At 36.7% G+C, this 15246-nt stretch overlaps 2 protein-coding genes across 4 annotated transcripts in view; one reads left to right on the top strand and one right to left on the bottom strand.

Moving 5' to 3' along the window:
- The window catches only part of col28a1a (collagen, type XXVIII, alpha 1a), a 26636-nt gene extending 16066 nt beyond the window's left edge, over positions 1-10570 (top strand). For all 3 annotated transcript variants that reach the window (XM_079591796.1, XM_079591797.1, XM_079591798.1), the window contains 21 exons: positions 508-576; positions 683-751; positions 871-939; positions 1933-2001; positions 2115-2186; positions 2480-2548; positions 3936-4007; positions 4862-4930; positions 5163-5231; positions 5342-5410; positions 5522-5590; positions 5686-5754; positions 5837-5905; positions 6024-6092; positions 6176-6256; positions 6979-7014; positions 7103-7139; positions 7238-7792; positions 7870-8015; positions 8741-9017; positions 9151-10570. In XM_079591796.1, coding sequence (XP_079447922.1) covers positions 508-576; positions 683-751; positions 871-939; positions 1933-2001; positions 2115-2186; positions 2480-2548; positions 3936-4007; positions 4862-4930; positions 5163-5231; positions 5342-5410; positions 5522-5590; positions 5686-5754; positions 5837-5905; positions 6024-6092; positions 6176-6256; positions 6979-7014; positions 7103-7139; positions 7238-7792; positions 7870-8015; positions 8741-9017; positions 9151-9323 — 2277 coding nt within the window. In that variant the 3' untranslated portion in view covers positions 9324-10570. The remainder of the gene's footprint in view (positions 1-507; positions 577-682; positions 752-870; positions 940-1932; positions 2002-2114; positions 2187-2479; positions 2549-3935; positions 4008-4861; positions 4931-5162; positions 5232-5341; positions 5411-5521; positions 5591-5685; positions 5755-5836; positions 5906-6023; positions 6093-6175; positions 6257-6978; positions 7015-7102; positions 7140-7237; positions 7793-7869; positions 8016-8740; positions 9018-9150) is intronic.
- On the bottom strand, positions 10496-15246 carry c1galt1a (core 1 synthase, glycoprotein-N-acetylgalactosamine 3-beta-galactosyltransferase 1a). The gene is made up of 3 exons (XM_079591803.1): positions 15014-15246; positions 12587-13251; positions 10496-10763 (listed from the first exon to the last, which is right to left on the bottom strand). The coding sequence occupies exons 1-3, from the start codon at positions 15150-15152 to the stop codon at positions 10629-10631; spliced, it is 939 nt and encodes a 312-aa protein (XP_079447929.1). The 5' UTR covers positions 15153-15246; the 3' UTR covers positions 10496-10628.

The following is a 15246-nucleotide window of genomic DNA, read 5'->3' as shown; positions in this document are numbered from 1 at the left end:
TTTGATAATAATTTAGTTAAGTTTGTTATTTGATATTTCGTTTAAAGTTAAGACTAAATTGCAACTTCATTTATACTTACATTTAAAGTATGTACTAAACATTATAAGTGTGTAATTAAGAATATATTTTAGTTTACCATAATATTTTAGCATATTTAATTAGCTTGTCAGTACATTCCGTACACCATATTTCAATAACAATAGAAATAAATATGAAATTACATTTAAATATGAATTTAAGTCATACTTAAGTGGGTCAAAAAAGCAGCCTAAAGTTCTGCTAATTGCATTTATTAAAAATATAAACTACCGATAATATAATTCATGTTCATTTAATTTTAAAATAACATGTAATTAATGTCTGAAAACATTACATACATTAACACACTTAAAGTGTATAATTTCCTTAGTACTCTTTTAGCTATGTAAAAATGCTAGTATGCTAAAGTGCACTGCTCATGTGATTGACATCTAATTATGTACTGAATAATGTTATGATGCTTTCAGGGTGACCGGGGATTTGAGGGTCCTAAAGGTGTACGTGGACCTCCTGGGTTTAGCATCAAGGGTGATAAGGTAGAATACATTATCAAAAATAAAAATGAAATGACATGCTGTTGTGGAGTGTAATCAGATCCAACAGTAAGGCGTTGCTCTAAGTACTTATTTCTCTCTTCTGTAGGGTAACACAGGGGAACTGGGTTTACCTGGACTGATGGGATTTCCAGGAGTAGGGATCCAGGGTGAAAAGGTAAAGAAAAGTTATTATCTATCCATAGGCTGCACTCAAATGCTTACAATGTTTTATAGGAAATCATAGTACAGCATTAAATTTGAAAATACTTTTTGATGTGGCATCTCTGGCTGCAGGGAGACCTGGGACCCATTGGACCAACTGGACCAAGAGGCCCCACTGGAGTGGGCATGGTTGGCCCTAAGGTGCTGTGTGTGTGTGTGTGTGTGTGTGTGTGTGTGTGTGTGTCTGTGTGTGTGTGTGTGTGTGTGTGTGTGTGTGTGTGTGTGTGTGTGTGTGTGTGTGTGTGTGTGTGTGTGTGTGTGTGTGTGTGTGTGTGTGTGTGTGTGTGTGTGTGTGTGTGTGTGTGTGTGTGTGTGTGTGTGTGTGTGTGTCTGTGTGTCTGTGTGTCTGTGTGTCTGTGTCTGTGTGTCTGTGTCTGTCTGTGTGTGTATGTGGTTCCGGTAAACCCTACATTATGGGGACAAAACTATGGAAATCCTTGTCCGTGTGGGGTAATTTTTTGGTCCCCGTGAGGAAAACAGCTTATAAATCATAGAAAATAGTGTTTTTTGAAAGTTAGTTTTTCAGATTGTTTTCTGTGATGCGAAGGTTTAGGGATATAATATACAGTTTGTACAGTATAAAGTTATTATGTCTATGGAAAGTCCCCACAAAACATGAAAACGCAATGCGTGCACGCTGTTATTGAATGCAAGACATCTTTAGATTTCTATGATCATAAATATTGCATAGACTTTTAAAGGGATAGTTCACTCTCAAAAAAAACTCACCGTCATATGTTTTCAAATCAGTGTATTTATTGTTAAATAAAACAAATACAAATCATTTTAATAATTTAAATAAATATGAAATAAAACAAAATATTAAAATATTAAATAAATATTAGATATAAAAACAAACTTAAAAATAGGAAGTTATAAATGTCACTTTGGCAACTAACTGAAATACTGTACATTTGTTGTAAATACGTTACTGTAAATATGTCACTGTAAATACTAAAATGACTAAAGCTGAAATGAGTATTCAATAAAGCTATATAGAAGTATAAAAAATTATATTCAAATAAAACAATAGTATATAAATAATACTAAAATAACACTGTTTAAAACATTTGGGATTCCATTAATGGTTTGTGTGATTATCAGTGTTTGTGATTTGTATAAATTTGTTCTCAGGGAGATCAAGGCTTTCCAGGAGAATCTGGGCCACAAGGTGAGAGAGGAATAGGAGAACCAGGACCAAAAGTTTGTACAATTTTAAAGTCCTCACAAACCAAATTAAATATGATCTCCATGACCATATATTTCATATACTATATGTTTTATGTAATAGTGATCTAGTTGTTTCATGATTTTAGGGTGAACTAGGACCAGATGGAGCTTCTGGTATTCCCGGCATCCCAGGTGAAGATGGCTCTGTGGGTCCAAAGGTACAGTGAAACACAACATCCTGGGTCACAGGTTTCTTGTGGTTACTATTTAATTTAAAAATGAACCAATGGATCGTCACTTAAGCTACCCTTAACAATTAATGAATGTCATATAAAGTCATAAGTTTTAAGGTGTGGCTTAAATGTCTACATATTTCTGGGGCCACTTTGACTATAACACATTCTTATTTTTTTGATAGCAAATACAGGAAAGCTTCAATAAAGCACACATGCATTGCTTTCCTATATTGTTTCCTCACCCGGGCATTTCTGTCTTTTCTTTATTATGTTAGGGTGAGATGGGTTTGCCTGGTGTACGAGGTCCAGAGGGATCACCTGGGAAAGGAATTCCCGGTGAGAAGGTACAATGACGTTTCTTTCTTAAAATGTTTCTTACTTGCCACAATTATACGGATTAAGTTATATCTGAAAAGCATCTCTCATGGTTAAACAGTGAGTTATACATTCAGTGAGTCCAGGAGTCAATATTTGCCCTTTTAGGAGACAATGTAATATATGTTCTGCCATTTGCAAACATTGTCTCATTCTCTGCGAACAATAAAGTAGTTTAACACAGGTTGTAACCATTTCAAATGGTGGAAAGATATCCGTCACCGGATGTTTTATATAATTTAGATTAGGGCCGAACCCAGATTGAATATCACATTGTTATCAAAATAAAGTACTCTACTATTCAAAAGTTTGGGGTTAGTAAGATTTTTCTTTTTCTTTTTTTCTTGTCCTTGTTAAATGTAACTACACATTTAAACTTTTTTAAGCATTAAATCATATTAATTAACGACATGCACTTACTTTTTAATAAGGGCTAGAAATAAGGTTTGGTTTAAGGTTAGTTGCATGTAATTATGCATATTTTTACTACAGTAAGTACATGACTGTAAAATAAAGTGTTAATGAAATTTATACTTTTATTCAGAAGGAATGTATTCAATAGATCAAAAGTGAGAGTAAAAACATTTATAATGCTATAAAATATTTTTGTTTCAAATTAATGCTGTTCTTTTGACACTTCTATTAATCAAAGAATCATGATTTTTTTTTATCACAGTTTCCACAAAAATATTAAAAACCACAACTTTTTTCAATATTGATTAGGCCTATTATAATAAATGTTTCTGGAGCAGCAAATCAGCATATTCAGATGATTTCTGAAGGATCATGTGACACTGAAGATTGAAGTAATGATGCTGAACTTATTTCAGAATATGACAGTTTTTGCTGTATTTTGGATCAAATAAATACAACATTTGTGAGCATAAGTCATCTTTCAAAAACATAATTTTTTTTATTTTATTTTACATTTTCCTTAATTTTTTAGTATGGTAATATTTGTTCTACTGCATTTTTGCATATTTTAATAAAAAACACTGTATTCAATTTTTCTTTTTTTACTGTCACAGCAATAATGATGCGAATCAACATTGTCTTAACATCAACCTTGAATAATGAGAATTACAAAAAAAACAAAAAAGTAAATGTCTTAAAATATGCTGCAGTCCTAAAAATAGCCTTCATTTTCTTGCAAAATATAACATCTTAATATCTTACATGTGTATTCATGAGGCTTGAGTCTGAAATAAAATACTGCATAACATCATGCCACTTAACTCCATTTCAAAGTTAGTCCATGATCAAAAAGTTGAATAATCTCAAATACTGTCTTTGAATGTACTGAAGTGGAAACTGTCACATAATCACACTAAATAGTGTTTATGAATCTCTCCACAGGGTGACAGAGGTGACAGAGGATCTCGAGGTCTCCCAGGAAGCTCTGGAGCAGTGGGACCCCCAGGGGCCAAGGTGGGTGGGACAGTGGCAGCACTTACACACAAAATCTTTTTTTTTTTTTGCAATGTGGAGGTTAATGTCCAGGTTGTTATGTTTCGAGGTCTGGAATGTCATATTTCATGATCAGATGACTTTTAAGGAGTTCATAAACGGTCTTTAGGGTTTAGTTGTACACTTTTATGGTTGCTCATAATCAATCCTTTAACAGTCGGCCATGGATAAAATACATTGCAAATCTAAAATGTATTTCCTGGACTTGTTGTTGGAAATAGGCACAAAGCAACAACTCTCATATAGGACATGCTGGATTCAATATATTATCTTATCAGTCTAAATTCATTTATTATTTCAAAACCTACGTAATATATTTTTACAATCATAAGGACATATTTCTCAAAACTTAGGTCACCTTTTCAAAACTCTTCACACAGTGAGCACAACAGCAGTCTATGCGGGAAAAGCATTCAATGTCTACTAGTGTTATGGAAGAATTGGTTGATTTGAGACATGAATAAAGTGTTTTTGTAGTTTTAGTGCATTTTGAATGTCAAATTAGCTGCTGTGACATGTTGAAAGTTGAGTTTTGCAAAGAGTTTTGAAAAAGTATTGAGAAATTTGTCCTAGCTATTGTTAATACAACTCTTTTTTTCTTCGTCAAAAGTATCTATATTAATTTAAACTATAATTATATTCCATCAATGCTTTCTTGATATTCTTGATATTCAATATTGCAGTAACACTACAGCTCTTTATAAATTATACACAACTAATATGATCACTCACTGATCACATTGCCTTATATACAGTACACTATTACCATTTTTAAAAATGATCGCTATTAATCAAATATTTTCTTTCATTTATAGGGAGAACCAGGGAGTTTAGGTATGATGGGGTTACCTGGACCTCCGGGTCGAGGATTGCCTGGTTCAAAGGTACGTATATGTCTCACAAAGTGCAAATAGAGAGATGCTATTCACACAAGGTGTAAAAAGAAGTAATATCCTGTTTGTACTAAAGGTAAATAGCTGAGAAATGGTGGGCGGAGCTAGTGAAAATAGCTTTTGCCAACAAGGTTGGCTATTTGCATTCTTTCCTAATGTTATACATTATTGTATGTACTGTACATGCTCTTCATCATTATGTTGGTTGCATGTGTATTGTCAGGGTGAGCCAGGATCTGCAGGCCCCTCCGGTCCTGTTGGAGAGCCAGGTGTTGGGACTACAGGCCCTAAGGTTATAGACACAAATACATATTACATATGTAGTAGTAGTTTACATGTTTACGTAGTATAATAGGAGTTTTTTTTTTTTACTCTAATAAAATATGCATTGGGGTGTTTCAGGGTGACAGAGGAAGTCCAGGACCAGTGGGGCCACTAGGAATGAAGGGGGAGGGTTACCCCGGACCACGGGTGCGTAAAGGAGACAAAGACTTGATACGAACAACACAGTAACAAAATACTTTGATACGAACAACACAAAAAACAAAAGCAGTAATATCTATACATGTGATATATTCTCAGGGGTTTCCAGGGTTGCCTGGGCTGCCGGGTGAAGTTGGACCTGAAGGACAAGGAATTCCTGGCCCAAAGGTATTGGTCATTGTTAAATTTGAAAATAAACTGACTTTCTATCTTTCAGAAAGTGAGGAAAGTAAGCATTTTTGCTCAATTGATGTTGTTTTCAGGGAGACAGGGGCTCACCCGGAGCTAATGGCCCTTCAGGGCCTCCAGGAATTGGACTGCTTGGATCAAAGGTTCAACATCACTACTTAGAACATACTGTATGTAGAGCCAGCACACATTTTATGTTGATTAATTCTTATGAGATCTTTATAGGGTGCAGTTGGCCAGCCTGGCGCTCCAGGTCTTCCAGGCCCTCCGGGAGAGGGAATTCAGGGTCCCAAGGTAAGGCTCCAAGGCCTGCAGGCCTCATTATGGTAGCTCTATCAACTAGGACATAAAGCAAAACATAACTTTATCATACAAAAGCTTAGAACTCTAAATGAACATTTTGCCATCACAGGGAAACTCAGGGTTTCAAGGGCTCCCTGGTCCAAGAGGGCCTCCAGGTGATGGCCTGCCAGGAGAGAAGGTACTAGAAAGGCAAACACTGACTGATTGTGTTATATGTCAGTACTGTTCAAAAGACAATGTAACAAAGTCTGATGGTTTTAGGGTGACAGAGGCCTAGTGGGTGAGCGTGGGAGAAAAGGAGAGAGAGGAGAACATGGAGTGCCTGGACAATCAGGAACCAAGGTAATATCCAGGTATCAGTTAGCAAAGGCTCATATCTTGGTTTTCTGGGCAGCCTTGTAGTTGAGACCGGCTAATTTGAGACCTGTGAAGGTTGAGTCAGAATCAAGGTTGAGGCCTGAACAGACCACAAAACATATCTATAGTGTTGTAGTATTCAAGACTGGACTTGGGCTCGAGTCAAGAACATGTCCAAATGCTCCCAAGTCCATAACAAGACCATACAGAGTCTAGTCGAGTTCTACAACACTGTTTCAAAATTTCAATTCTAGTCCTGGAGGCATTACAAGTACAAAAAACAGTGATCAACTAATCAAGACAGTTTGTCTTCGGCTTGCAGCTATATTTCATCTCTTAGTTATTCACTATCATGACTTAAAGTGCAGTCACATTAGCAAAAAAGTCCATATTGTAGCGATGTATTAAGCACTACTCACACAGATGTCACTTTCAAACCAAGAAGCTTTTTGTTGCGAATCTGCGTGAAGAACTTGAATCCGTTGCCAAGTTTGCATGGGGAATTATTTTACCATCACATAAAATTTAATCCGTTAAAATTCGCCAAACAACTTTAAACGTGACCGAACATTTACTCTAATGTAACCGCAACAGATTGTAGGCCACCTTTAATTCAGTTCCTATTTACCTAAAGCAGATGTTTCAAGATAATGTAGGATATACGTAAATGACCCTGTTACTAATAAAATTCAACTTAAATTGTATAGGGAAAACCAGGAGAGAAGGGAGATCCTGGCCTATCTGTGAGTCAAAACATTTTTCATTTAAAACGTTCTCATCAGATACTCACAAATATTGTATAAATAACATGCATTGAACTTCACCCCGCAGAGAGAAGAGGTGATCAGAATAATCCGGGAAATATGTGGTAAATAACCATCCCTACCACTTATACTGCAGAACTATATATAGGTTGTTTAATCTGTGTTAGGTGGAGGCTCTAACTTTTTTTGCGTTTGCTCTCAGGATGTGGTGTGAAATGCCGGAAGAGTCCTCTGGAGCTGGTCTTTGTCATCGACAGCTCAGAGAGTGTGGGTCCGGAGAACTTTGAGGTCGTGAAGGACTTTGTGAACGCTCTGATCGATCGCGTGTCAGTGAGCCGAGAAGCTACACGCGTTGGGGTGGTGCAGTACAGTCATGTTGACGTGGTGGTGGCGAGCCTACAACAGCTGCCTGACCAGGCTGGCATCAAAACCGCTGTGCGCAGGATGCTGTACCTAGGCGAGGGCACCTTCACGGGCAGCGCCATCCACCGGGCCACTCAGCTCTTTCAAGCAGCTCGGCCCGGCGTTAGAAAGGTTGCAGTCGTGTTGACGGACGGTAGGGCCGACAAGCGTGATGCAGTGAGGCTGAAAGACGCTGCAGAAGAGGCTCACGATGCTGGGATTGAAATCCTCGTGATTGGTATAGTGAACGGAAAGGACTCCCAGTATGCAGAGTTTAAGAAGGAGATGAACATTTTGGCATCTGATCCTGATGAAGAGCATGTCTACTTAATTGATGACTTCATGAGACTGCACAGTACGTACTCCTATATCTGTTTTAAATATGGTGTACTTAGCTAAAAACATTTATGCTGACGTTTTGCGATTTTTCAGCACTGGAGATTAAACTGCTAAATCAGATCTGCGAGCGTGAAGATGGAACGCCAAACGGCAAAACATTCCTTCCATTTGGACCTGATCAACTTCCAGACGGAACTGAAGCTTCCACCAGTGATTATTTCATCACAGTGGGCAAAGAGGTCATTTTTCATACTACAGAAATACACAGTAATAAATTAAAAAGAAGACACCTTTCAGTAAAATTAAAATGGTAGAGCCCATTGTGGAGAATTTTTTTTTTTAAACTAATGAAAGATTTCCCATATTTTAGGTAAATCATGGCCACGATTTCCATGATTCCATGAAGAAATCAAATGTGGCCATGAATTAAGTCATGGTAACAACTTCTATGTTCATGGCCATGGTATCTTTTTTTTTTTTTTCATGATGTGTGGGCTTTGTAAAAAATAGAGTTAAAATATGTACTTTAAAAAAAAGAAAAATGTCACGTTGATTTCGTGGTGTAACCATCAAGTAAAAAAGTAATAACATAATTTTCTTACACTTAATCATTATTTTCAAACACGTTTATAAATTGATTTTTCAAAATAAAAAAGGAACAACTTTTTTTTTCAAATATCTAATCAGTGTGAATATGAATATTAAGAAATTAAAACCCTGCTTATCACTAAAGTCATTTATAAAATGTCATTATATTTATATGCATTTCTGAATAAATGAATGGTCTGGACACAAAATTCTGTTAATATCATAAAATATGAACAGAAATTACATAAACATTAATATGGAGAAAAAGTAGCACATAAAATGATCAATAATCATAATGTAAACACCAACTGAAGGTGATATTTTGCTTCTGTTTGTGCCACGTGCCATACAGTCTGAAAAATTCTCTTTATCACAGGCTGAACTTCCAACAGAGTTTGAGACCACCCTTTCTCCTGAACAACCAGATGAATATTATGACACGAATATTGACACAAACTGGAATACCTTTGACGAATCTGTCAATGAGCTCCCTAAGTTGACCGAGGCCGCAGCTGGAGATAAGATGAGTGACCAGTCCTCCATCTCAGTAGTAGGACCCCAGACGCCTATAAACTGGCGGCATGTTCCAGAAATCAGCCCTCCTCCACGAAATCTACCTGCACCGCCCCCTCAGCCTGATGCCTTCGTGAAAGGTAAATGCACTGGCTTACACCACAATTATCTATCATCTCGGGTCACTTCTTGAGCATTCACATTTAAATTACATTTAGTTTGAATCCAGATTTTGTTCAAGTACCTCAGATCTATGTTGTTGTTGTTTTTCAGATGTAGACTGTAGGCAGGGATTGGACCCTGGGCCATGTAGAGAGTACAGGGTGATGTGGTACTATGACCCGGAGGCCAACGCGTGCGCACAATTCTGGTATGGTGGTTGCCAAGGCAACAACAACCGCTTTGAGACAGAAGACATTTGTATAAGTGATTGTGTGCAGACATAACACACCTTCACAATAAAGCACAGGGCTTCATTCATTCAGTTTTTTTTTTTTTTTTTTTTTGTATAAGCGGTCAAGTTTGCAGTCATGCACTATGCATTTTCATTGTAGTACATGTTTTTATGAGAACAGTAAGGAATCCTACACTGACTGTAGATCAGATTGTGGACCAACACTACTTTAATTATTTTTTACTAGACTTACTGTAGTGCAGTGCTGCTCCATTTCCATTATATTCTTCCTAGTCGCACTGAAAGTATCATTCATTTCTTCATTTTAAATAATCCTTTTCTGTATGTTGCATCCTTAAAAATACAGCATTGTAAATATTTCTGTTAATTGTGATTTCCGTCAACTTACTAGTGAATTACAACTTTTTTCCACAAAGTGGGAAAAAAAAGAGGTGCTGGTAATCCCCTTTGTTTGAAAAAAATGACTAAATATGCTTTTATACATAATTTGGGGTCATCATATGTGGTCATCACCGGGCAATGCTGCAGAAAGTCCGCCAATTATTGTTTAACTGCAAAGTATTTTTGTAAAAAAAAAAAAAAAACCCATTAAATAATACATTACGCTAACTTCAAATCTAATTTCAAGAAGCTAAAGTTCTGCTAAAGTGACCCTCCCTCATTAAACTGTATAAAATAAAATTTAAATGTATTGTACAAGTGTATGCCACTCTAAATCCATGATTATTTTAATGGTTTTGCAATGTAAGCATCATAAAGTATGTACATACACTAAGATGATTCTATAGGCCAATATATTATGCAACAGAAAAGCATTGCACAAAATTACTAATACTATGTACCGGGAAGTACTTGTATTATATTAAAGTTGTAGTTGTATTATATTGTGTGATTAACAGCATTTGCATTTCAAGGATGTTTAACCATATATCCGTTTTCATGTTTCCTTAGCAGTGAGCATGACTCATAATAAATTAAAATCAAACATCCAGAAGTCCTTTCCGATATAAATGAATGACATTTAAAATTAGGATTAACTTGTTTTACATTTGACAGATTTTAACAAATATTCTCAACTTGAATTTTTTTACGTTCGGTCTGTGATGAAGCGAATCATTGTGTTTCCGAAGCTAATGTTATTAATGTTTTGGACAAAAAACTTCTTAGTCTGTAACTGTGTAAAACCTGTTTTAATATGTATTATAGAACAATAAATATAACATTATTTACATGTAATGGTCTTACTGTGAAGTAATGTAAACATGTATTAATAAATTTCACGTTAAAAGATGACATTTTGAATGCTGTCTTATTTTTAGATTTGCTGATGTTTCTATTATTTGTTATCTGGGTTAAATCTGTACTTATATCCATATGGGCGTAAGTGGTAGGTGTAGTACTCTAGTGTGTGCATTCCCACTGCGTCTATGTAGTGGAAAGAGATGGCTAAATCCGAACAGCATCCAGGGCCCTAAAAACACAAGAACAGAACAATATTAACATAAAGAACATATTTTTTTTTACTGTAGTCATACATCTTGCTTCTCTCGTTAAGGCCTACCTAAATCATCCCTGAATATAAATTGAATTTTTATTTACTATGTCCTAGTTATATCTGCATATGACTGATTGATCATAAGCCAGGAAATGTGAAAAAGGCCTAGAGGTATTTTATTTTCATTCCAAGGGGGTTTAACAGTGAAATCATCAATATCATCATTATTATTATCATCATAATAATTATTATTATATTGTTATGGATGTAGCTCTCATGCAAAAGATGCCATTGTAGAATTACCCTATGTCACTAATGAAATGTTCCTGGATCAACATCCTGAACACACCTCTTAACTGGAAACTTCTCAATCAAATATAATTACAGAGTTGTTCCTGGACTAACAAGGATGCAGAAATTGTCTGACTTGATGGTTCCGTTTTCATCTGCCACGACTGGGTAGGAATACGGTTAGAGCAATACTTTTGGATAGTAATGTAATGTTGTTCCAGGATCAACAAAAGATGTCTATCCAAGATTATGTCTAACTTGTAAAACTCACAGCCACCAGTATTTAGCTGGAACTCTATTTAGCTGGAATAAAGGGGCACTACATATTCATGTAACAGTGATCCGGTGGCATAGTTCTCGAGTCAACAGGACACGGACTCTGTGATGACAGTTCTCGAATCTAGAGCTGGTTACTAGAACACTAAACTGAGACCAGTTTTGGACTTGGACGTGTCCATGTTGCTGAGAGCCAATGGGCTGCTGACAGTATGAGCGTGTGAACCAAGGAATTGAATGAGGGGAGGGGGTGAATTTTATATTTTTAAGATTTCCAATAAACTCCAATAAACTTAAGATTTATTGAGTCCACATGTCATGCAAACAAGAAACTATGCTTCTAACCACAGGTCGAGAGCTGTCATTCCAAACACACAACTTTGTGATGCTGTTTGCGAATGTTCGTTAGAACCGTGAAGAACCATGTTTTCGGGAAACACAGACTCGTTGAACTATGCTGAAAACGACGGAACTTGCGACCATAGTTGGCTAACGATGTTTTCGGGAAACCCACCCCTGGTTGTTGCTGTGGGCCCCAGCTATGGCACTGGACACAGGACAACTGAAAACAAAACGTTCTAAAATCGGCTCAAAATATCAAACATGTTTAATCTCCTTTGACTGGAAAGAATTACAGTCTTGAAGATAAAAAAAATCTGAATCTGTGCCCATCATACTCTACATCAGGGATAGGCAACTCCGGTCCTGGAGGGCCACTGTGCTGCAGAGTTTAGCTCCAACCCTAATTAAACACACCTGAACAAGGCAATCAATGTTTTCAGGATTACTAGATAGATACAGGCAGGTGAGTTGTTATCAGGGCTGAAGCTAAACTCTGCAGGACAGTGGCCCTCCAGGACCGGAGTTGCCTATCCCTGCTCTACATGATTTTCTGTGAAATCTGTCAACTGCCCAAACTCTTTAACTTTCTGACTTTTGACTCCTCCGGACTGTAAATTGGGGCAAAAATCAGGGCAAAAGTTGTGTAGTGTATTCCAGCCTTGATTCACCCTAAAACAAGGGTTCCCAATCCTGCTCCTGCCGATCGACTGTTCTGCACAGATCATCTCCAACCCCAATCAAACACAGCTGCCTTTAATTTTCAAGTGATCCTATAGACCTTAATTGGTTGCTTCAGGTGTGTTTGATTAGGGTTGGAGATGAACTGTGCAGGACAGTCAATCGGCAGGAGCAGGATTGGGCACCCCTGCCCTAAAACATCTCCTTCTTACCTCAACAGGGTCATAATGCTCATAGAGGAGGTACCAGGGTCGTGGTCTGGGTAGCTGTCTGGGCAGGTAATAGTATGGAGGGTAAGGGTGAAAGGTTTGTCTCCTCAACACGTCTCTGGAATCACCTGTCCTAACTCTCATTGTCTCCATGCATTGTCCCAATCCAGTATCCTCAAGTTCTGTGTTGTGTGTGCAAAGTCCATCAGCAAAACCTTTCACGAATCTCCTCAACGCTTCCTTACTGAGGACGTAACCAGCCCCTCCGCTCATGTAGCCCTGTTTAACGAATGGTGTGAACCTACGTCCAAAATACAGCGGCTCCTCTGTGTTGTGCTTGGACAGGCCGTAGCGCAAATTCTCAAGGACAACAAACGTGTCGTCATCTGCTTTGAGGAACCAATCAGCATCGTCCAGATGGTGCTTGTGAATGTGCTGGAAGGCCCGTATGGTCTTCCAGTAGAGTTGACTGCGTCCTTCTGACACGTTGAGCCCTACCGTGGGGAAGTCGGACTCCTTCGAGCTCATGTACAGAATGATGTTGCAGCGTTTGCCCCATGTGTCACGCACATGTTGGGTTCTAGATTCCAGGTGTGGAGGCTGCGTCATTACCCAGCATAACACTCTGACCTTCTGGCTAAGGTCTAGTGCGGCTCTTCTGCTCTCGGCTATAAGAATATAGAGTTTAGCTTAGTTTGGTTCCTTTTACATGTATTAATTTAGCAGATTACAATATTACAATCGAGGAATACAACAAGTTATTCATCTTAAAGAGGCAATAGACATGAGAAGCTAGTAAAGTTTCAGCCATTGTTAAGGATAGTACAAGCCAAGTTTACAACAAGGACGGTATCTACAACAATAAAGTCATTCTAAGAAAAGCAGTCCACACCACAACTAAAGCGATAACAATGACATCATTGGAATCAATTAAAAAATATATATTTTTGTTTGTTTTCAGCTGATGAACGATAAAAACATTGATAAAAACAGCCAATCAGAATCCTCCCCACTTTAAAATTTAAAAGTGTGCACTTATAACAAACAGGATGTTATCGTGCATTGCTGTGGATACTAATAATAGTTTTACCGTTATAGTTAACGTTTTTGTTGTGAACAGGCCTATAGCTAGGTTTAGCTTATAGAAACAGAAAGAGACTGAGAATCAGTGGCTATGTAGTAGAGAATGTACTGTACCATACTACTCTCAATTTGTTTTGCAGTATGTATACTGAGCTTAGTATGCAAATGTTATGCAGGCAAGGAAAACAAGGGGGATCTATTACATTTGTCAAAGTGTGCACTATACATAACTACATTATATATACAAATTGGATCAAAAATGCTAATTAATAATGGCAATAGCCCTTGTGAAAAAGAAGTGCACTTAATTGTATTGAATGTACACTTGTAGTGTAATTCAAATCTTAAAAGTATATATTTTAAACAAAAACTCTTGCAGATAATATAATATTAATGAAATAAAAGTGTACGTAAACATGACGACCCTGGCAACACTGTTTTTTTTGACACACTCAAGTACACTTTTACTTTAATACATTTTAAATGATTGTTTTAATCTTTTGTCATGCAGTTTAAACAAGTACACTTACATTAATGTGTTGACTAACATACTAAAGTACATGTAAATTACTTTAGTGCATTTTAAATGTGCTACATTGCAAACGTCATAATTACTAATATGTTTAAAAAAGGACAAGTTAAAATAGAAATTACATTAAAGTCTATTTCAGTTTACTATAAATGTTGTCTGTACATTCAGCAGTTCACTTTAACCATATTTCAAAGACAATAGAATTAATCATGAAATTACATATAAAGTTGTACTTAAGTCCTTCTTAAATCACTGCACTGGGTCAAAGTTAAGGTAATTTCATTTCATATAATACATTTCCATTTAATTTGAAATGTCTGAAAACAGTGCAAGTACAGTATTTCTGCAATAAGTCTATATACTTTTATGTATGCCAAAATTAACTTTTTTTTCTTTTTCTTTTTTTAACAAAGTAATTAAGTTATTTCAAAGATGATAATGGGTGTCATTGTTGATGTGAAGAGGTCGTATGACAACAATTGAACACATGTCCAGAATTGCATACAACACACTTTATTAACGGTAAATTCTTCAACAAATGTATACAGTATTTAAATTTATATGCAGCAGACACAAGTAAGCTATCCATTCCAATTGTATGTATATTTTGTTTGTTTGTTTTTGCGTAAATGTAGTAGGTCATCTGGGTATTCTTTTCTATACAGAAAATGTTCATACTGTGTATATACATGCAGCAATAGTAAGAGTAGCCTACAGTATATTATTTCCTACAGCTTCTGCTTCTTTTTTATTTGCTGTGGTTGTGTCTGATTACAGAGGATACATGTAAGAGTAGAGAAAAGCCTTTGTCTTACCTGTATGCCATACAGTATTCCTTGCATGCATGGCAAATGTAGGTGTCAGAGTCCTTAGAACACGTGAATAAGTTATTGAGAGAAGGACACTCACTGCTACGCCACTTAAAAACAAAATGTAGTGCTTAAATATTCTCATGTCTACGATATGTATGATGAAACCTCAGTTAAACTCATTTAAACATAGACAGCATCTCTTCAATGCTCTGAACGTTAACGTCTGCCCTTAAACA

This window comes from Phoxinus phoxinus (genome assembly GCF_949152265.1).
Source record: "Phoxinus phoxinus genome assembly, chromosome: 19".
Lineage (NCBI taxonomy): Eukaryota > Metazoa > Chordata > Actinopteri > Cypriniformes > Leuciscidae > Phoxinus > Phoxinus phoxinus.
The sequence above is the reverse complement of the archived record's forward strand: the minus strand, read 5'-3'. Positions and strand labels throughout refer to the sequence as shown.

What these genes read in the sequence shown, in the direction of transcription:
- c1galt1a (XM_079591803.1), bottom strand. Translation starts at nt 15,152, where the DNA reads ATGAGAATATTTAAGCACTACATTTTGTTTTTAAGTGGCGTAGCAGTG. An exon ending in GAATACTGTATGGCATACAG is followed by an intron (nt 13,252 to 15,013) that starts GTAAGACAAAGG and finishes ATATTCTTATAG; the next exon opens with CCGAGAGCAGAAGAGCCGCA. An exon ending in AGCATTATGACCCTGTTGAG is followed by an intron (nt 10,764 to 12,586) that starts GTAAGAAGGAGA and finishes TTGTGTTTTTAG; the next exon opens with GGCCCTGGATGCTGTTCGGA.